This window comes from Thamnophis sirtalis, unplaced genomic scaffold, assembly GCF_051295495.1.
Source record: "Thamnophis sirtalis isolate CommonGarterSnake01/CBP01778 unplaced genomic scaffold, rThaSir2_p1.2 scaffold_8, whole genome shotgun sequence".
Taxonomy (NCBI): domain Eukaryota; kingdom Metazoa; phylum Chordata; class Lepidosauria; order Squamata; family Natricidae; genus Thamnophis; species Thamnophis sirtalis.
In genome coordinates, this window is record NW_028261388.1 from 69,462,948 (window position 1) to 69,485,807 (window position 22,860).

A 22,860-nucleotide genomic window follows, 5' to 3' on the forward strand; every position below is an offset into this window, starting at 1 on the left:
CTAATTTGTTAAGAGAAATATTAAGAAAGCATAGTTTGATATAATCAAATAACTATGGTATATCTAATCAAATAACATTAATAAAATAGCAAGTTACACTTATCTCAAATAAACACCAAAATTAGACAGTAACCTCATCTTTAAATATATAATAAACATAAATATAATAAATAAAACTTTAAAAACTTCAAATATATTAAGCAATCCGTCAGTTCAAATTACTAACCTTTACTAATAAGAAATTGTACAGTGCATAGGTGACCAGCTCTTGCAGCCTTCATTAATGGTGTCCTTCCACCTTCAGATTCATGTTCCTATTTTTTTTAAATCAAAAAGTATAATCAGACAAATAAAAATTATTGCATCCCACTATGAGCTTAAAAATATTTACTGTTTTCCAGTATGATCTCTAACCCTATGCAATAATAATCACTTAATTCTGCATTAGAAAGTCTCATTCTAAACAAAAAACTTAATTCAACACAATGGTGTGTGTACAAAATTGATTCATGAGAAAACTTTTCTAGAGAAAATTCCTATTTTTTTCAATTTTTCAAAAGAAACAGGAATCTGTTTACTCTACCGGGAGATCTATCTTTTAAATTGGACACTAACCTTAAGGCTAATTTTGAGAGAAGCATATTTTAGAAGAAGGAAGAGAAACTAAGCTTGTAAAAATAACCCTTCCTTATCTATTTATGCCTTAAACCCAGTAAGACCAAACCTAAAATTATTTGGGTCCTCTTGACGTACATGTTGCATGCAGATTTCCTCAGCTGTCATATCAATGTTTCATTTGTTTCAAGTGTTTTCAAAGAAGCTGATCTAGCAAAAACTTACTTCCAAGTATGTGGAAGCAGAAGAAAAGATGCCATCAAGAAGCAAAAGGGAAGGCTTCCAATCCTTAAGCTAGGGTTTATTAAAAAAAAATTCTTGACCTCTGAGACACTTGATGGAGCCAAATACAGAGAAGACTGCTATCTTGATTGAATCTTAACTATTGTTGAATCTATACCGACGAAGAAAGTAATAATCTCAAGGAAAAGGGGATTTATCTACTGTGTTTTCCCAAAAATAAGACCTATCCCAAAATAAGACCCAGCTTAAATTTTTACACATGCATCCAATATAAGCCCTACCGCCCCAAAATAAGCCCTAGTTAAGACCCCACCCACTCTGTTGCACGAGGTGGGGCGAGGCCCATGGATAAAAATCAAGCTAGGGTGCAGATGGGGGTGGTGGAGCTGCCCTACTTACCTTAGGACAGTTGCAGCCAAGCCTCCCACGCCCCGATACACCTGCCTCATCATCCCACTTCTTCTGTGGCTGCTTGCCGCCGCTTGCAAGTGTAGTCCCTGGGTTCTGTTTCTCTATCCGAGGCCTTCAGAAAAGGCCTCTTCAGATGAGAAACGAGCTCTGGATTGACACATGCGAGTTCACCTGATCTCCATTTCACCATCAGAGCTTATTTCTTGGTTACAGAGGCCTTTCCTGAAGCCTTCTGATGGCAAACAGAGGCTGGGAGCATCGCACGCAAATGGCCGCAGAAGAAGTGGGCTGGCAGCAGCCACACGGGCTCTTGCTGTGCGGGGCTATCAATGCTGCCGACGCAAGATGAGACAGTGGAAGACTTCCATTGAAAATAAGACCCAATGCCTCTTTTGGAGATCCCCCCCCCCAAAAAAAACAAAGACTTATTTTCGGAAAAACACAGTATACATGGGTAAGAGCTGGAACAAGATAAAACTTTTAATCAATAAAACGTTTGCTGTTGAGTTTTTTTTAGGCAACGCACATAAGAAAATAAAAAAGTATAAATTGCACGTGTCTTCAAAAGAAAAAACAAGAAAGTCCAGTTGCCTCCTGAAAAAGCACCTTTAGGACAATGATGATTTGGATGACTGAGAACCTTTTCAGACATGCGCCTAAAGCAATACTATATTGAAAATGGATACAATGATTACAACATGATGAGATATTTGGTGGAATATTGTAGGATAAATTGTCATAGTGAAACATAGGTTGTTAATCTATGATTTTATTTCATTTGCTTTTCCAGATAACTATGTAATTTGCACTGCATTTATATACTGTCTATGTATCATTTGCAAAGAAATGTGAGCAACAGCAGGGAATTAAGCTCAAAATATTTTGAAAACATGTTAAAATCTTACTAAATCTGCACCAGCTTGAAGTAGAACATCTGCAACATCAGTGTGTCCATTTTCACAGGCATAGGTCAAAGCAGTGTCTCCTGTTGCAGTTGTAGCATGGACATTAGCACCTGATGAAAATCAATGAATTGCTATCAGAATGGGTTTAGGAATTGTAAATAAAAATTGTTTGCCAATATGGTTTCATCTAGAATGTACTAAAGTGATTCAGAGACACATAAGAAGTTCTAATTTTTTTAAAAACCCATTTGTCAGATTATAAAAACATTTTAAGGTTATCACTAATAGTAGACTGCATATTAATTATTACTACTCGATATTATTATAAAGTATTATATATGTAAGCATTTCTCAATCCCACTAAGCATTATTGTAGAATTGAAAACATCAGAAAAATTTTGGAAACATTAACTAGACAGATATGTAAATAGAAATATTTTCCAGTGATTCTACCACTGTGATTTTTATAAACTCTATGATCTAATAAAATTTTTTTTGTTATACTGGAAAACCAGCAAGGCCAAAGGAATTTAATATTACTTTATCTCAACACCCTTCTAACATTTTGTTCCAATTCATCCATTGTGTATTGCTTTTCTTGGAGGAGTATTTTTCTTCAGAAGTATTAGTTGGATGAAAAGGTTTTACGTTACTGTACCAGTTTACATAAATCTATGTGCTTGCTAAGAGTTGAAAACAACTTGATTATACATACAATACTTACAATCCTTGATTTAATCACAATTGGGACTGGAATTTCTGTCAAATCATTGCAGTCTTAAAGTTGAGTCATTATGTGACCATACCCAATTTTACAATTTTTACCATGATCGTAAATTGAGCCATGAGGCTGTAACTCTAATCATGTGGTTGTAAGTGTGAATCCAGCTTAACCAATGGCATTGTTTGCCACAAACTAGCAAAATTGTAATCAGGTGACTGCAGGATGCTATAATGGATTATAAATACTAGCCGGACCCAAAGTGTCCAAACTATGACCATGGCAATAGGGTGACACAATTACATTCGAATTTAAGACCATAACTGACTTTTTTGGAGACCACTTTTAAACCATTGTTAAGTTAATGTCCTTTTTAATTCCAAGAATCCTTTCCAGCGCAGGAAATTTAAAAAAATCCGATTTTTTACTTTTTTAATTGTGAGGTTAAAGAGAAATAAAAAACTGAAATGAAATTAATTACAATAATCATTTAAATCTCTGACGCAATTCTGAAGCAACTTCCAAGACAAAAACACCGATGTATGTACTATTGTTTTTACCACCAGATGATTTAATCAAGCCCAAATTCTTATTTCCATAATAGGACAGCTATTATTTTATTTTATCGTTTTATTTGATTTGCATGCTGCCCATCTCGTGCCTTATTATGTCTAAATGCCAGAAATAGTGCTAACCATAAAACTGAATCAGCCCATGAAGTCATTCTTCCTTAAGACGTTGAACTGTACCTACAAACATACCTGCTGCTAGTAAGTATTTCACCAGCTCTAAATGGCCCTCTTGCGCTGCTTCCATCAAAGGTGTAGAACAACCAAGTTCTATGTCAGCTCCCGCCTTAATGAGAAAATCAGCTACTTCTGAAAATCCTCCACAGCATGCCAAAGTTAGAGCTGTTTCCTGTGTCTCTTCTGTCTGTGCATTTATGTTAGCACCTATGAAACAATAATTATATAATTATTAAAAATAAAAACACTTGCATTTCATTTCTTCTCTACTTCCTTAGCAGTGGCTTTAAGTATTAGGCTGTGCATTTTGTGTATGTGTATAATGTTTTAAACAAGCAGCAGCAAAGTTTTTAATCTTAAAGCAGCATTCAGATATACCGGTCAGAGACTGCTACCTCCTCCTCCTCCACTTTCCACACAGGAGGAGAGAAAGGAGGGAAATGGGCATGCAGATTATGAAGGGGAAAACTGGGTGGAGATGGGTTTCTGCCTTTTGCTTGGCCCACCCCTCAGGCGAGTTGCGCAATAAGAGTAACCACTGATGCAATTTCCTCTTCCTTTTCCACCTCAGAGTTCACACTCATTAATCATAGCTAAAGGTCACTTTATAGGGCATATGGGCAGCATAAAATTTTAATAACTGAATTAAAAAAAAAACAGATAAAGGACTTGTTCTGTCCATGCTCAGGTAACTACCCTTCATTTTTTAAAACCGCAGTGGGTGATGTGGATATAATATTTCTCTTTGGGACTACAACACAGATTTTCAAGTGACAGGTCATATCCAGTCCATAGCATAGGTTGTCTTAAATTGCTATCATCAACCTAGGTGCCAATTGCAAAGCAAAGAACCCTCTAGAAACCCTCCTCTTTTGCTAATCCATAATTCCTTCAAACAGAATAGTGCATGCAGCACTGATCAGACATATACTAATCCATTCAGTGTAAGTAAAGGCACAATGGGCAATAATGGTATACACAATTTAATCAAAAGTGTGTAAGTTTTTGATGCATTTCCATTTCAGCTGAATGAGTTCCAATGTTCTTCCTTCTGCATTTACTTTTGCTACCCCACATTTATATAGAAACTGTTGCCACACAAACATTTTTGCCCTCATATTTGACCATCTCTTATCCCTGTGCAAAATTTATCCATTTTAATTCAAGTTTCTGGATGGTACTGAGATATGGTATTAGGCTTCAAACTACAAATAAAAAGTATTTATAAGTTTGAATAGTTTAGAAATTAAAATCATAGTATAACATTGTTTAAGCTTGAATTCCTCAGTCTCACTGCTCAAGCTTAACTATAATTGACAAAACGAACCAATCTCAAATTAGCAAATTAGTAATTACAATTATACTACCTATATTTTGATTCAGATCATGCTTTAAGCTATAATTTTACATGACCACCACCACTAATTGCACTGGGAAATTTAGGAAGGAATATTATGTTCGTCACCTTAAGTTATTTGTATAAATGATAAAAGACAGGATAACAGAAAATTTAAAAATATCATGAAAGTTATACTCAAATGGAGCAAGTATCTTCCATACAATAAATATTAGCAACAAAAATATTTTGCTAGCCATATTACCGTATTTTTGGAGTATAAGACGCACCTTTTCCCCTCAAAAAAGAGGATGAAAATCTGGGTACGTCTTATACACTGAATACAGCATTTTTTGCCTCCTGAAACCCCGTCCCCTTCACCAAAATGGTCGTTAATAGCTTTTAGGAGGCTTTTACTGAGCTCCTGGGGAGGGCAGAAATGAGGGACAAATGGGTCGTTTTTTACTCAATTTTGCCCCCCTCAGCCCCCAGAACACTCTATAAGCCTCCTAAAGGTTATCCATGCCCCCTTTTTGACAAAAAAACAGGCCATTGTTTTGCTCGTTTTTGCCCCCCCTCTCCCCTGCAGGAGCACTCCACAAGCCTCCTAATGGCTATTCATGTCTGGGGGGGGGGGGAACGGGCCCATTTTCATGAAAAAAGAGCCTTTTGTGTGAGGTTTGCAGAGTGCAAAACTTTTTTTTTAATTTGCCTATTCAAAACCTTGGTGCATCTTATACTCCGAAAAATACGGTACTTCTAAAAAAAAAAACTGAAAATGGGAACCAGAAAAATTATTAAGTTATACATGAGGTCACCTTCTCTTACCTTGTGCCAGTAATAGAGCTACCATCTCCTCATGACCCTCCCTTGCAGCTTCCATCAATGGCGTATACCCTTCATCATTAACTTCCTCAAGATTTGCTCCTCTTTCTATCAACAAAGCTGCTAATTCCACATGACCACCACAAGCAGCAAGTGTTAGTGGAGATTCAAATGAATCGGCAGGCATGTTCACTTGAGCACCACTGTCGAGCAACAGACGAGCTACTTCTACATGCCCATCCTATTAAAAAAAATTAAAGGTGACACAAACATCCTTCCAAAGAACTGTTCTATATAATCTGAATGAAAAAAGAAGACTATATGAAATCATAATTGCAAATGCAATTTGTGAACCATAATTTTGCATGGGTATTTAATGAAAATTTAAGAATTAGCAACAGTAACAAAACATTTTACTTCTTGCAGGAATTCAATTTTTAGTTTCTGTGACATATCTCCCTGACATAATCCAATTTGATGGCAACCTAGGCATTTGGTGCCAGAAAATGTATCAGGAACTATTCAAGAAGTAATATTTCTGGAAAATAAACAAAAACAAAACCAACCCTCCTCAACAAACAAATCATATTTAGTTAATCATAAATGTATTAATTTTTATTAGTGAAGAAAAACACTATTGCACAATTTAAAAATATAGATCAATGTTTTCATATATTAACTATTTTAAAGAGTATTTAGAATTATTTCATAAGCTATTTTTAATTTTTTCTCCATTTGTGCTTCTGATGTAGGCAATAGCTGGGTCTCTTCATGCTGCCTCATTGGCTTGGCACCTAGGAGTTTCAGGAATGTTGCTTGAAGCTTTCCATTGGCTTGCAAATACCTTTTGCACCATCCCAGTCTTAGCTCAAAGAGTGTTTACAAGCCAATGGGAGGCTTCAAGCAAGGGATTTCACTACCCCAAAGTCTCATATTGAAAATGCTCTTCACGCCAAGACTGCAAGCAGGCAAAGAAACTACAGGAGAGACGAGAGAAGACAGATCTTCACAAGATAAGTGACCCACGCAGCAGGATTGGGAGGGGGGGGGGAATAATTGTGGGGACCCAAGCATGAGGTATCCCACAGGAGGTCTTGGTTACATGATTCACTCCTATGAATCCTTGGGTTACAAATGCACTTGCAGGCTCTATTACATTCGTAACTCGAGAACTACATGTATAAGTGACAGCATGCCTATGCTTTTTATTTATCTACTATTCTAAGAAAAATAGCAATAGTGTTAGCACTATATGCTACTAGACATAGCAATAGCACTTCTGCTTCACAATGCTTTACAACCCTCTTGAAGAGGTTTACAGAGTCAGCATATTGCCCTCAACAACCAGGGTCCTCATTTTACTGACCTTGGAAGGATGAAAGACTGAGTCAATCTTGAGCCGGTGAGGATCAAACTCTTGGCAGTGAGTTGACTTAGTCTGCAATGGTGCATTCTAACCAATGCACCACCATGGCTCAAATATGAAAGATAATACATTTAAAACAAAATGCAGGTGATAAATAAACAATTCAGAAGACTTATTCTCCATAAACATTTTTTCCAATCAGGTCTTCTGGGGGCTGGGGAGGAAGGCAGAGAGGAAAAGGTAGAGAATAGATCCTCAACAAAATAGATTTCATTGGAGATTTACCATACAAGCCTCCATTAAAGCAGTGTGCATCTCATCTGTTTTGTGCTCTTGGTCAGCTCCTGCTTCAAGCAAAAAACGAACCATATCTAAGTGACCTTCAAAATGCAAAATAAAAAACAAATGAATCATTAGTTGTAGGATATAATGTCTTATTAACATTTTGCATTAATTTTGCTGTTTTCTAATTTGAACCAATTCCTTGAAGATATTTTCCACGACGAGTCCTGAAAACTGCTTAATGTAGCAGCATGATAGAGGCATTCTCAGTTATAAAATATGTTATATGAAATGATTTCCTAACTATGCAGTCTTCCTTAAACAAATGACTATTAAAAAATTACTCGCGTGGGTACTTTTCGGATCATAAGACTGTCAATTAGCCCAAACAAGGTTGTATTATTTCTGAAGGCCATCCATACTTGACTTCTGAAAAACTCTAAAAACATACTTCTGCCATTAGGCCTGGTGATCCTATGGAAGTATGCAATCCATTAAGTGGTTGAATTGTGTTTAAGTTCAGAATGCACTCCCCCCTTTTTATTATAGTTTTGGTTTCAATAGTATTGTTTGATTTTTTGTCCTTTTAAATGTGTATGCTGTCTAGAATCACAAGCATGAGATGAGCAGGTTATTAAACAAGCAAGCAAAGTGTTTGGGCTACAATGTATGTTCAGGACTATGTATATTCTATAATAAATTCCATGCCAAAGAAATCCAATCATGCCATCTGAACAAATTCCTGAATCGCTAACCTGGTATAGAGTCTTTCATTGTCATTTTTACTACTATTATTATTTTTATATGAAAAACTATTTTGGTGCTAAGACACCAATGTCATCCATGATTTTTATTTCTGAAAATGGTTCTGGGATTTGCACATACTTATTAGCATTTCTGGAAAATATAAGTAACAATAAGCTGCAGCCCAGAATTATGTTTGGCATTTAAAAACCTAAATAAGTAGTGGTGTAGAAAGTATTACTAGATGAAACACTTATTTCCTTTTTGTAATTGATGAGATTTTTTTTACCGTGCTGATCATCGTAGTGCAATAATAGGCTCTCCAAATTGCTAATGTGCTCTATTTCTTTATAAAGATTGGAAATCTGTTATAGATGCAATTAAAGTACATGTCTGTATTATTATAATATATATAGTTCTTCAAAATTCCATACCTTTATAGCAAGCAAGTGTAAGGGCACTTTCTTTGAATTCATTAGAGTGAGTGTTGATTCCAGCACCATATTCCAGAAGTACTCTTGCCACCTCAACATGACCTGCACTGGCAGCCTCCATTAAGGGAGTATGTCCATTTTCATTATGATCTTCAATATTTGCTCCTGCTTTCAGCAAGACTTTGACAATGTCAACAAATCCCCCCGCACAGGCGTAAGTGAGTGCAGTGTTCCCTAAAAGAGAAACAAACATCTAACAGTTATATTTAACTCTTAATGTATTTTATGTATCTACAATTTTAGAACATGTATATTTAGCAATATTTGCATTATTTTACTACCATAAATTATGTTTAGGTCTACAATTCTATACCCACTTGTTTGATAGTATCCTTCCCATTAATATCAATATACTTCTTAGCTTATTTACTTCTAATGTTTGGAAGATTACAGACACTATTCATATTTGAAAGGCAAGTCTTACAACTGATGACAATAGAGTTATTCAACTATAAAGAACAGACAAGCAAAAATGGCATTTTGATAACTGAAAAAATAAATTAATTTTTATTAACTTGTAGAAGGGCACAGTGTAGGATGTAATGCCCTTGTTTGACCTTGAAGACTAAGTATTATGCTCCAACAATTTTGAAAATCCTACTTTTCATTAAGGAATGTTAATGAGTTAGAAAACAAACTAGTAAATTTTTTGTTCAAACAAATTCAGGTGTGATTGAAAAATATGCAAATTTACTTACAGAAAAATATATAGAAAATGTTCTTATATAGAAGATGTGAAAAGTCAAAATCAACATCTTATTTAAAGTCAGTCACAAATAGGGATATGTATCATGTATAAACTCAAAACCTTTTTTACACTGGTAATTATTTTTTCTTTCTGCCCAAACACATTGAGTTAGAGCAAATAATATATATGCAGAATGAAGGACAGTATATTTGCCTGCTGATTCTTTCTATAGCATCAACAACTTAAACCATCTTCTAGGAGAGTATTAAATTTCTGGAAGTATTCCAACATCAGTTAGAAACAAAAGGCAATCTGACTCCAAGTACTACATGAAAAAAAATTATGGAGTCTATTTTAATTAATAATGTCCCAATAATAAAAAGTAACCTGCTATGTTTTGAAAAAGTTATTTTCAATTTCTTCATTGATATACTGTGTCTGATTGAATTTGCAGAAATATTAAGATGCAGTTAATGCATTTTAATATGTCTTTATTCCTCAGTCACAAGTAAACTATGCCATGTCTACACTTGAAAATTGTTTCTTAGATCTGGAAATTATGCAAATATTTCATAATCAGACCAATTTAATATTGGAGTTAACAAACTTCAATGGATCCATTTATCTTTTCTCAAAATGTATGATGCTCTTTTTCAAATATTTTAAATAATACTAACTTAATTTCTTCTTCAATTTTTATCTGAAGTTATTTTTTAAAACATTGATGACGTTATTTCTCATGTTTAGCATTACTTTTTAAAATATGATTCTAGTTGTAGCAGAAATCTAATACAATCCTGCAAATAGCGAACTGGGACTTGCACCCAAAATTAATTGTTTCTCATTTATTTTATAAAACCTTACCTGTAGATGATTGGGCATTCACATCAGCACAATGAACAAGGAGCAGTTTTACAATGTCCACATAGCCTCCACTGGCTGCTGCCATGAGTGGAGTTATATCTCCTTTATTCCCTCTGTCTTCAACGTTTGCATGCATAGCGAGCAACACCTGCACAAATTAAACATGTTAGCCTTAATTTTTTCCTGCTATTCTCAAAGCTTTAGTTATTTTCTAAATGATTCAAAAGAACCAGAAGTTTAACTACAAAAAAAGGTTGTAAGACATCATCTCTGGGCTGGTCATTTGCACAGTAGTCTTTGTCTGCGCAGATAACTTTTCAGGTTACGATTTAGTTATTTATCTACATTACGTATTGCCCATTCAATCCCAAAGGACACTGGACAAAACAAAACAAAAACAAAAACAACGTAAAAATAAGGTCATGAGTAAAATCTCCAAATGGACACCCTCAATCAGCAGGGGCTGAAGACTGAATGAAAAGATCATTTTCTTACCTGAACAGTCATTTTCTGTGAACTGCGGGAGAATCCAAACATGGGTTAACTTTTGCCTATTTGCTCAGAGACTGACTTAGAGAAAGTCTTGACCACACGTCCTCTGCTCGACGGAGCTCAGTTTTTTCAACGAAGGCACAGCCAGTCAATAGAAATGGGACCCTGGACCGGATTGGTCACAAGGGCGGGGTTGGATTCTCTCACAGAACACAGAGAACGACAGTTCAGGTAAGACAACAGTCTTCCCCCTGTGTAGTGCTTGGAGAATCCAAGCATGCGATATAACCAAGTTTAATGTCTCAATGGCGGGAAGTAGATTGGTCCCAGAAGCCGAATGAACTCTCTGTAGCACTCACAGCCCAAAAGATGCCTTGGCTGAGGCGAACACATCCAGCTTGTAATGTTTGATGAAAGGTGATGGGGAGGACCAAGTCACCGCCCTGCAGATCTCTTCGACTGAAGCTTGCGTAGCCCAAGTGGCCGTCGTGGCAGCACTCCTGGTGGAGTAGACTGTGATAGGCCTAGTCTGGCCTGAATTTCATAGGCCTTGGCTATGCAAGCCTTTAATCACTGGCCCACGGTGGATGGAGTCACTTTCTGTCCCATGGATGCTGGTTGAAAGGAAATGAACAGGAATACCATCTTTCTGAAAGAAGCTGTTCACTTGATGTACCTACGCAGAGCTCTTCTGACAACCAGATGGTGCCATTTCTTCTCTAGAGGATACGCAGGCCATGGACAGAAGTCTGGGAGGATAATCTCCTGGGCCCTTTGAAACCAGGAGTTTACTTTAGGAAGGAAGAGTCTAATCATAGTACAACTCTGTCCGGGTGGAAAATGCAGAGATCCCCATGGACCAATAAAGCAGCCAGCTCCGAGTTCCTCCTGGCTGAGGTAATGGCCACGAGGAAGGCAACCCTGAGAGTCAATAGCCAAAAGCTGATAGTCTGCAACGGCTCAAACGGTATACAGGTGAGGGCTTGCAACACTATGAAGAAGTCCCAAGTGGGGTAGTGATGTACCACAGGCTGCCTCAAGTTGGATGCCCCCTTCAGGAAACTATGTACCCTTGGATGATAAGCAAGGGTATGGCTATCTCCACCTGCCAGAACCGTGGATAAGGCAGCCATCTGCCAGCAGAGTGTTGGGGGACAACCCCTTGTCCGATCCCTTCTGCAAAAAGTCCAGGACTTGCAGAATCAATGCTGCAAGAGCATCGATGTGCCCAATGCGGCACCATCTGCAAAAAGAAGTCCAGATGGCATTATATATTAGGGTAGTGGAAGGTCTTCTGGCCACCTGGATCATTTGACTGACCTTCCTGGGGAACTTATGCTGCTTTAAGAGTGCCTGATGGTTAACCGGAGCCACTGAGGCTCCGGATGGAGCAGTACCCCGTCGTCTGGAATTCTCCAGTGTCAGGAGACCAAGAGTTGACCAGGTCGGTGTACCAGGGGCATCTGGGCCAGTGGGGAGCGAAGAGAAGAACCTCCACTCTCTCCGAAAGCACCTTCCTGATGACCCTCGGGATGAGGGGAAGGTGTACAGCAGCCCTTGAGACCCTCTGCCCCCGGTACGGGAAACCTAGCAAAAAATCTCAGGAGATGAGTGTTTGTAGGATGAGCGAACAAGTCCAATCAGTTGCACGAGCCCCCGGGACAATTCCTGGAACAATTCTGGGTGAAGGTGCCACTCTGAATGGTCCGTCAACCTGCTCAACCAATCTGCCTGCACATTTGCGATCCTGGAGTTGTGCTACGCCCTGATGGAAAGGGTGTGAGTTTCTACCCATAGGCCAAGGCTCCCCACTTCAAGCATGAGGAACTTGGGAGTGGGTGCTCCCCTGGCAGTCGATATGGGCTTTCGTGGCCATGTTGTCAATGAGGATTAGGACGTGGCGGCCTGTTACTAGTCCCTGGAAGCACCGAAGCACTAGGTGAGCAGCTTGGAATTCCAACCAGTTTATGTTGTTCAATAGGTCCTTTGAGCTCCAGTGAATTTGAGCCACCTGTGTCTGACTATGGGCACCCACCCAAAGAGACTGGCATTGGATGTTACTGTTATGAGGTCCGGTTCCCTAAACAGGAACCCTTTTTGAAGAGTGGGAAATGTCCACCAGTTCAGAGAGAGGAACACCTTCAGTGGCACACAAACCTTGGTGTTGGAACTGCTGCTGCCCGCCCGCTGGTACAGGAGCAGAAACCATTGCAGAATCTGCGCATGCAGTTGCACCCAGGGGACGATGTCTATGCAGAAAATAATTTTCCCCAAGAGTTGGGAGTCGCCAAAGATACTGACCGCTGTGACCAAAGCTGTTTCGAAGTCACTTGTATCTACAAAAGGGCCAGTTACCAGACCCTCGAAATGATCGCCTGGTCTGGGGTTGCTGTTGTTGCCTGCCTCTGTCCCTGAACCTGGGTCTCTCCTGTGACCAGTTGGGCCCTTGGGAATAGGATCAGTGATATTGGGGAGCAATAACACTAGGGTCTGCCGCCTGAAATGACTGCTAGCAAAAATAAGATTGAACCCTGCGGTCCGCTCGTCTGTGCATGTATGGTAGCACCTTTCGCTTGTCCCTATTCTCAACCAAGATGGGGTCTAGGATCTCTCCAAATAGATTGCCTCCCTTAAAGGGGACTGAAGATAGGCACCATTTGGAGTGCATGTCAGCCTGCCAGTGGCAGAGCTAAAGGAGATGTCGGGAAGTCATATTGGACGCCATAGCTCTAGATGCGAAATTAGCCGCATCAAGTTGTGTCAGAAGAAAATTCCACAGATGCTACCCTTTTTCCTGGAAAATAAGACCTCTCCGGATAATAAGCCCAATCGGGCTTTTGAGGGCATGTGCTAAAATAAGCCCTCCCCAAAAATATTGCAACACAGCAGCAGCCATGAGGCGACCACGCTGGCTACCTCCTGCACCTCAAAAAATAATAAGATCTCACTGAAAATAAGGCCAAGCTCTTATTTCGAGGGTCAAAAGTAAAGACCCTGTCTTATTTTTGGGGAAATACGGTACCAATTTGTTTATGTCCTGGTGCAGCTGTATGTCAGGGGAGTTTCTGGCCTGCAATTTGCGAAGCCAGACTAGGAAAATCCTATTGAAGAAGGATGCAGTGGTGCCCGCTCGAATCGCCCAGGTGGCCGCCTGATGCATCTTGCAGAGCGTCAGCTCCACCTTGCAGTCTTCTGCCCTCAAGCCCTCCGATACATCTGAGGGCACAATGGTGGTTGAAGCTAGGGTAGCTACCAAGACATCTACTGTCAGGATCTGCAGGAGGCCCTCCAGGTCCGGAACAGAACCATAGAGTTTCCCGTCATTGTTACTAGGTGGGGGAATGGACCCAGGTTGGCTCCATTGTCACTCAATGACATCCACGAACAGCTTCAGGGATGGTATGACCTCCTGTTCGGGGACTGGTTCGGAAAACAGTCATTCCATTGGATCCAGACCCAAATAAGCCTCAGCTGGGGCATTTGTCCCTCCCATATTCTTGGCCTTGCATAAGAGAGACTTAAACAACACGGGCCGGAAAAATCCAGAGAAAGTGGGTCTGTCCAAAAGCAGACCTTCATCCTCTGAAAATTCCTGTTTACCTAAATCTCCTGCAAGCGAGTCCTCGCTGCACAGGAAAGGCTGTGGAGAAGAAGGGTCCTGCAGAGGAGCTGCAAAGGCCCTGGGGATGGCCTGCGGAAAAAAGGATTGCCCTCTCTGTTGCAATTCTGAATCTACCCCTTGGGATATGGCTGCAGAAATTAAATCACGAATCTTCCAGGGAAGGCTCATACCTTGGCCGTCCACTGAGCAGAGCCCCGCTTAAAGTAGGAATAAACGTGGCCTCTGGAACAGAGCATCTGGCCACCAAGGTAAGTTTCAGGCCTACAGTTGATAAGCAAGATGTTGGGGGGGGGGGGTAGGGGCCCCTGTTGAGGCTTTGCAGTTGGGTGTTACCTGATGACCAGGTCTGTGTTACCTCCAGAGCAGGTGGAGAATCAGGCTTCAAGTAAGGAGAGAAAGTTGCCATCACCAATGGGGGTGGGGGTCTGTTGGCCTCTGCCCTCTTAATGGCCTTGGAGAATTGCTTCTCCGGTGTCCTAGGTCTCCTCTCAGCAGCCTTTTGGCGGCAGCAGACACTGATTGGGCCCCTGATTTATTGGCCCTGGATCTGACAGATGCTCCCCTTGTGGTGGATCTGCCCACCCTGGCACCAGGCCCATCCGCAAAAGGCGATCACCTAGGGGAGAGCTCTGTCCCAATACTGGTGCTTGAGAACGAGTGATCTGCCATTCTGCAGCCCTAATGCCTATCATGATCCCCTTGTTAGATTGAAGTAGGTGGAACAGGCCTCTGAGGAGCAGAAGGCCTGCACACTCACTGTGATGATGCTGACTTGAGAGGAAAAAAAGGTGTGAAACTGCCAGGCACATTGAAACTGATCCACATAGTGAAGTGAGGTCCTCAAGAGTAGTCGAAGAACCACAGGTACTACAGACCGCTATCACTCGCCCAAGGAAAGACGGATGAAGAGACGATGATGACGTTGGAAGAATCAGGCCTCGCTGCGATTGAGTAAAGTTTAAAATGGCGCAAGAGCAGTGAACCGGCTCTCCTGGCGCCAAAAACACAAATCATGTTATCAAAGGCTAGTGATTAGGCAATATCTCCAGGCTGCCTGGGTCCCTGGAAACTTGGAACTGATAAAGGCTTGAAAATGGCAGTTCTAGCCGGCAGACCGGGGAAAACCAGCACACTCATCAGCAGCCAAAAACAGCTCAGGAGAGCCCTGAGCCTGAGATCCTCTCTAATTATGTCTGCTCTCCTGAGATGAATCGCTGCAATTCTGGGAGAATCTAAGCTGATAAGAAACTACTTGCTTAGGCTGAGCTGGATAAAAACTGAACATGTCTCTCTAGGCTAGATGGAGTTGAAAAAACTGAGCTCCGTCAAGCAGAGGAGGCGTGGTCAAGAGTTTTTCTAACTTAGTCTCTGGGCAAACAGGCAAAAGTTAACTGATGCTTGGATTCTCCAAGCAGTGCACAGGAAAATAATGCAGATTTTAACTTATTTTCAGATTGCAAGTACTTCTGGAGAAGGAGTCTTCCACATAGTGGCAGAATCTATCATCTTATCCATGCCCCATGTATCTCAAAAGGAGGACAGACTCTGAATAAGTCTTCTCTAAAATTAGAGTGACAGGCAAGTTCAATTCTGGCAATCATTGTCCAATATATTCCAGAACTGCACTTGTATACAGCTTTAAAAGTAACCACCAGCTCTTTGTATTGGATTCAAAATCCTACTGGCAATCAATGCAGCAACTTTAATATAGATGTTATTCTGCACTCTGGTGGTTGCCCCTTCAGCAATCTAGCTACATTTGCACCAAAAAATCTAGAAAACATGTGGAAAACTCTACTCACTTGTGCCAATTCATAATATCCAGCTGAACAAGCCAAGCAAAGTAAACTCTCTCCTTCTTCTGTATGTTCATTTACACTTCTTCCTTCATCAAGCAATTTACGAACAGCATTTACATCCCCATCAGAACAAGCTTCTGCCAAACTGCGACTAGAAGATATATATTTTAATAAAATTGTATAAAATTAGTCACTGTTAATCTTAATTTAAGAACAACTGATATATTGAAGAAATTGGTTAATGAAACATTTAAAAAAGGCTTAGTAACCTAGCAACTATTAGCTCAGACAATGTCTTCCCATCCAAAATAGAACTGTGCCTCATTTCATACTATTCCAAAAGAAAAATTAAAAAAACAACGAAACATCTAAACTGGGAAAGAATAAGAACTTGCCTTTACTTAGACTATTCATCAATCATATATGTGAGATTTATATGCCTACACATCATTCAGAATACTCTAGTTCAAAGATATTTGAACAGGAAGCTTTATTTCTAACTCATTTGTATTAAGTTCATGAAAATAATTTAGTTTTGGGAGTGGGAGGAGCCAACGTCGCAACGATACATTGTGTGGATTCGGCCCGCCGAATCCGTCGATGACACTTTTGCCCCTGGACGGTCCAGCAGGACTTAAACCGTCCCGAAGGGACGGTGACTGGGAAGACAAGACCTTGCTGGTCGCAGGGACATCACAAAGTCCCTGATCGACCCAAGGAGAGTGCTTCCAACCGGCGGCAAACAGGCAGCGCCCCCCCCCCTTGACATAGTTGGAGACGGCTCCAAGAAGAGAGAATGAAAGTGTTTCTACCTGGTGAGTTTTTTTTTCCTTTTCTTTTAGAAGATTGCCCTAAGAAACTCTTTTCTTAATCTTAATTAGTCCATTAAGCAAGAACAAAGCGGCAAACTTAATCCCCATTGGACTACCTTAGAAAGATTTTTGCTCTTGCAAAAATTGCTCTTACAATCTTTTGTGGATTGAGTGATTGCAACGCTCCCGTTTTTTCCGCTTGAGGTGAAAGGATCTCTTTTTTCCCTATTTTCCTTTACTATTTTAACTTTTTTGGCTTAAATTAAAACTCTTTTTACTTTAATAAATTTCTTCTTCTACTTGTTGCACTATTATATTGAAGATACTTATGGGAAGAGGTTTTAAAAGTATCGAATCTGCCACTTGGAAGCCCAAATTTGAAGCTTTTTTTCCTTTGCTGCTGTAACAATGTTTTCTTTGTTCACTCTTATCTGACTATACTGACTGTGACTGCGCAACAAAAGGGTTTGGAACGTCTCTTTAAAACCTGATAAAGACTCAAGGTCACAAATAGTGGTGTGTGGAAAATATTTTGACAAGAATTGGAAAAGGAAAGAAAAACTTTAGAACCTTTCTTTGAAAACCATAAAAGAACATTCATCTAAAATAAAAATAGATATATTCTTCAAAATCTGTGACAGGCTAGAGTGGCAGATTGTACCAAATTCCTCTTCTTGCTCTTTCTCTATATTATTCCTTATTCTAAAACATGGAGCAATACTCAGATGAATAAAACTTGTTAATTCAAACATGTTGGCTGGACTTCAAAACATCTCAGAAGGATTTGAGAGATTCCACAAGAAATGGGACAGACTATGGGATATTACAAAAAAAGATGATAGGGTTATAGCCCCAGAAATTAAGGAAGTGAATGGAAATACAGAAAACAAAGATAAGAACTTAGATGAACTTATAAATGGAGTAAATGTGAGTAAAAGTGGAAAGAAGGGAAGCTGGAAAAGTGACTTTGATAATTTGGTGCTCCACCCCAAACTTCAAGATGTAGGAGAAAAAGAAAGAGCGAAAAAGATGGAGGTAATAAGACAAATCTATTCAGAAACAAACCTGACAACTAAAGTTAAGCTTACATTAATAACAACTCAAGTGCAATAAAATTACATGAGAGATTGTTTAAGCTTCAATGTACGGAGAGAAGTCTTAAACCCTAGAAAGGTTCTGGATATAGAATTGACACAACAACTGGCAAGAGATGAAAGACTATTTTATTACTGGAAAGATACTGGTTAATAATGCCAATTGATGGAAAAAAGCTAGTTAATTTTTGATGATTGTTAAGTAGAGATTATAGTACCTTATAGACTGTTTTAAATTACCACTGAATGTTTATCCATTAACATAAATTTACTATGATACTAATAGAGAAATACTAATCCTAGTTAGGATAATTAACCAGACCATAGAAATGCTAATATACATTCTGGGTGATTGTCAAGTAGAAATGTTAATATTTCTTAGATTGTCTTAGATGTCTAATGTTTATTTTCTTAGCATGTAATTAACTAATTTGGGATTGAGGGAAAAGTCCTATAAATCTTATTAATAAATCATCGTATAAAGACGGTTATAAAGTTATAATATTGTGTGGGCCTGGAGAGGAGAGGTGAGATAATAGTAAATAACCTTTAGTTAACTACAATAATAACAATGAAATGTTAATGGACAATATTTAATGATACATACAGCTGTGTTACGGGGGTGAGGGGGAATGCTCAGATATCTTACTTAACCAAATTAATTTTAGAACATGTCATAAAGGTGTAATGGTATTGGAGATCTATTGAAATTGCAAATGAACGGCAGTAGGTGGTTGTGTCTCGTAATATAAATGATTCTAGATAAAAACATGTTTAAACAATGGTAACCAAATGAGAATTATGGTACAGGGATGGTAAAATATATAATTTTTCTTTCTTGATTTAAAATGTACAACATGATTTGAATGAAGTATATGTAAGGACTGTGGAAGAAACACACAGAATATATTTGTAACCAATTGATATGCTTTCAACAAGATGTAACGAAAGATGATTTTTTTTCTTTTTTTTTCTGTTTAACTAAAACAATAAAAAATTTACAAAAAAAATTAATTTACAGTTTTTTTACTTTCAGGGGAAGAAAATATTTTGCAATAGAAGAATAATGCAAATGCACATAAGACAATTTAAAAACAAATCTTACTATAAGCAGGTTAAATAAAATAAAGGATATTGTTCATTAAATCCAAATTTTAAATTTACATGATTTTTTTCTTAAAATATTTTGTATAAAATATACTGTTCTAAAGTACCTACTAATTACATTTTATTATGTTTCCTAAAACGGAGAGACATTGACATATCTGCTAACTTACTCTTTCTAAAAGTGCAAAGTCAATATAAAGAATTTAAACTGAGAGAGCTGATATAAGTAAGGAAGGAAAGGTTTCCCACCCCTTCTCACAGGGTTGTTGTGGGGAAAACAGTAGGAAGGAGGTGTGTTGATATGTTCGCTGCCTTAAATCATTTGTAAAAATAATAAAGGAGGGATACAAATAAATAAATGCAAGGGCTAGGAGAGGGAAATATAAAGTGTAGCTATATCTAAGCAGAACAAAATTGAGCAATAAATTTTTCTCCTGAAATGTATCTTCCTTCCTAAAACTTAATTATGAAAGCAGGAATTAAAATATTCAATTTGGGAATATTTTAATTAATATTTGTATGACTCGGAAGCACACAAAATATATATAACAAAAAAGATTAAGTTTGGGGTTCTTAATGAAGAATAAGAATTTAGAAAGTAAATATCAAATGCACAGGTATAGAAGAATAAAGAACTGACTAAATAACATTACAAAAGCTAATGTAAACAAAAGCATGGAACACTCTGTATCAATGTTAATGTAATTCCAAAATCAAAGGAAATGATTATTTAATTTTAATTCCAGATTGGTCAGACACCATTCTGTGCACTTTATCTAATTCTTTGCAATATTAAGACATATTATATAACAGGTTCAGAGGAAGGTAATAAAGATGATCAGTGGACTAGAAACAAAGTCCTAGGAGAAGAAATAGAATGAATTTGGAATGTATAACTGTTAGAAAAAGGCTGAGAAAATTATTTTTGTTTGTCTTCAAATGATGTCATATGATGATTAACACTATCACTCCAAATTTCAAGATGTGATTTAATGGATTTGAATTATTGAAAGGCAGATTTCAATTAAATGTTTAAAAAGTTTTCTAACAGTAAGAGATGGTCAAAAGTACATGCCGTCCTTGACTTACAAGAGTTCATTAAGTGATGATTTAAAATTACAATGGCACTGAAAAAAGTGAGCTATGACCATTTTCACGCTTATGACTGTTCAGCATCCCCATGGTCATGTGATTTACATTCAAATCCTTGATAACTGATTCACATTTATGATGGTTGCATTGTCCAGGGTCATGTGATCTCATTTTTGAACCTTCTGACAAAGTCAACAGGGAAACCAAATTCACTTAACAACCATCTTACTAATTGAACAACTGCAGTGATTCACTTAACAAACGTGGCAAGGAAAGTCATAAAGGGGGCAAAACTCACTCAACACGTTTTTCACTTCATAAATTTTGAGCTCAATTGTGGTTGTAAGTTGAGGACTGCCTGTATAAGCAATTTCCTAGGGCAGTGTTTTTCAACCTTTTTTGTGCAAAGGCACACTTTTTTCATGAAAAAAATCACGAGGCACACCACCATTAGAAAATGTTAAAAAAATTTAACTCTGTGCCTATATTGACTATATATAAAGTAATTTTCCCACGGCACACCTTACACTATGTAAGGTGTGCCGTGGCACAGTGGTTGAAAAACACTGTCCTAGGGAACTGGAGAGCTTCCCTTTGCTAAATGTGCTCAACCAGAAGCTAAATAGCCACCGGCTATAACCTCACTTTTAGATGAATTTCTCAAATTCTCTTGCTTGAATGAAAGTTATAAGATTATAGCAGCTTAATATAGTTAAAATCAGCAGGTATTTAAAAAGTGTATGCAGTCGGTAATAGTAAAAAATATGTTAACTACATTGACTTCTTCTCCTAGGTGGAATTATCTTCAAAATACAAAATAATGTCCGCTTGCATAATTGTACTATTTACTGCATAATTTCAAGAGTTCTTTAATAACAGTGTTACTATCATATTTTTGCAAAAAGAAAATAAATTGTGTACATTTGTTTTACAATTTACTATACGTCAAAAACACATATGCATTCAAAAAAACCCAAAACATTACACAGAAGAAATAACAACTGAAAGTTAGGATGAAATAAATTAGGTAAGTAAAGATGAGATCTTTTTTCAACAATTGCCACTGTGGCAGTGTGAGAACCTACAACTGTAATTATGAAATAAGCATACAATTCTGGAATAAATTTTCCGCCTAGGCCGAAACTATAAACATGACCCCGAGACCCTTAAGTCAGTTTATAATTCTAGTTGTACTTCTGAAATTCATGTCTAGATATCAGCCTTATTTCTAAGCTGCTGAACTCAAAACCATAATTTACAAGATATTCTAAACTTTGAAGTATTGTATCACAGATGCTACTTTTCCCCGTCAAACACATAAACAAACACATAAACAAACAAACAAACAAACAAACAAATGTGCATACTTGTCCACTTGTCCTGCATTGTGATTGTTCTCTGCTCTCATCCGTGTCAGTGCAGCAGCAGCTTCATCCAATGCACAGCTGACAGAAGAAGTCAATCTTCGGAGCACCTCGGGATCTGCGAAGGCTTTACCATCGGCAGTGGACAATTTACCAATCCCTTCAGCACACATGTGTTCATCAATCAGATTAGTATGAAAGCCACACAAAAAATGCAGAGACACTATTTTAGACTTCAACCACATGCATTATTAGTTAGCACCAGTAGTAAACATGCCAAAGAACTAAATGTTCAATTCTTTAAATATATTATTTAAAAAACCACCAAAGCTGACTAAAACAATCTTCATTGCATATAATTCTAGCTGCTGCATTTATGGAAAAACAAGACCTGAAGACCCAAAGGTGCTTTTTCAACTGCCTCTTGAAAAAGCACTTTTGGGACCACCATGATGTGGATGACTGAGAATAGCCATAGACATCTAGTCCTAAAGAGTCAAATAAAGAAGGAAAAGGGCTCACTGTCATGGAATATAAGGCTTCAATTATTTTTTTAGCTATGGTTTCCCCAAATTTTCAGGTAGTACAAAGACTGGTGAGGATTCAAATTAAAAGTTGTTTCCATGCACCTATATAAATTAATCCATTTCCTAGAAGTTTAGATCACTATGAGTTGGATGCAGAATTAGCCATACTTACAGTGAATGCTAGAAATTAATGTGATTTTATTACAAAAATCTGAAGATAATTAATTTTGGACCCATTTTTTTTCAGTAAACATGTTAGCTATTTTCCTTTTATCCCTTACCCCTCTTAATTGATACATTTATTTCATTCATACATGTACCACTATTAAACGTTTTCCACTGTAGAGAAATACAGATTTTTACATCTTTCTAATGCAAATTTTATTTTATACTTAACAATTACAACTTCTTTAAGTTTTGTTTAAAAATTAAATGTTTTTAATTTTCCCTTGGTTCCAGTAGATCATCTCACAATAAAAGGAACTTTTCAAGGAAGATACTACCACAGGAAAATAATTCATTGTGTGACTGAGATGCCTGAACTTATATCTCACCAGACCAATTTTTTATATAAGAATTGTACTAAATTTCAAGTTGCCCTAGAGCAAGAATATTCTAAACATTCAAACAATATATGAAGTATGGTGGCAATTATTTATTTAAATACATAAATCTTGTTAGGATCAAAACTAGAATCTCTCTCTAGCAAAT

General features: G+C 37.9%; 1 protein-coding gene across 7 annotated transcripts in view; it reads right to left on the minus strand.

The window, feature by feature from the left end:
* ANKHD1 (ankyrin repeat and KH domain containing 1) overlaps positions 1-22,860 on the minus strand; it is a 122,382-nt gene that overhangs the window by 81,431 nt on the left and 18,091 nt on the right. For 6 of the 7 annotated variants that reach the window (XM_087721854.1, XM_087721852.1, XM_087721853.1 and 3 more), the window contains exons 3-11: positions 21,626-21,782; positions 16,157-16,304; positions 10,241-10,388; positions 8,629-8,862; positions 7,454-7,548; positions 5,806-6,043; positions 3,657-3,848; positions 2,175-2,284; positions 227-314 (exon numbers count right to left, since the gene is read on the minus strand). In XM_087721854.1, coding sequence (XP_087577980.1) covers positions 227-314; positions 2,175-2,284; positions 3,657-3,848; positions 5,806-6,043; positions 7,454-7,548; positions 8,629-8,862; positions 10,241-10,388; positions 16,157-16,304; positions 21,626-21,782 — 1,410 coding nt within the window. The remainder of the gene's footprint in view (positions 1-226; positions 315-2,174; positions 2,285-3,656; positions 3,849-5,805; positions 6,044-7,453; positions 7,549-8,628; positions 8,863-10,240; positions 10,389-16,156; positions 16,305-21,625; positions 21,783-22,860) is intronic. The other variant, XM_087721855.1, reaches the window with a different exon arrangement.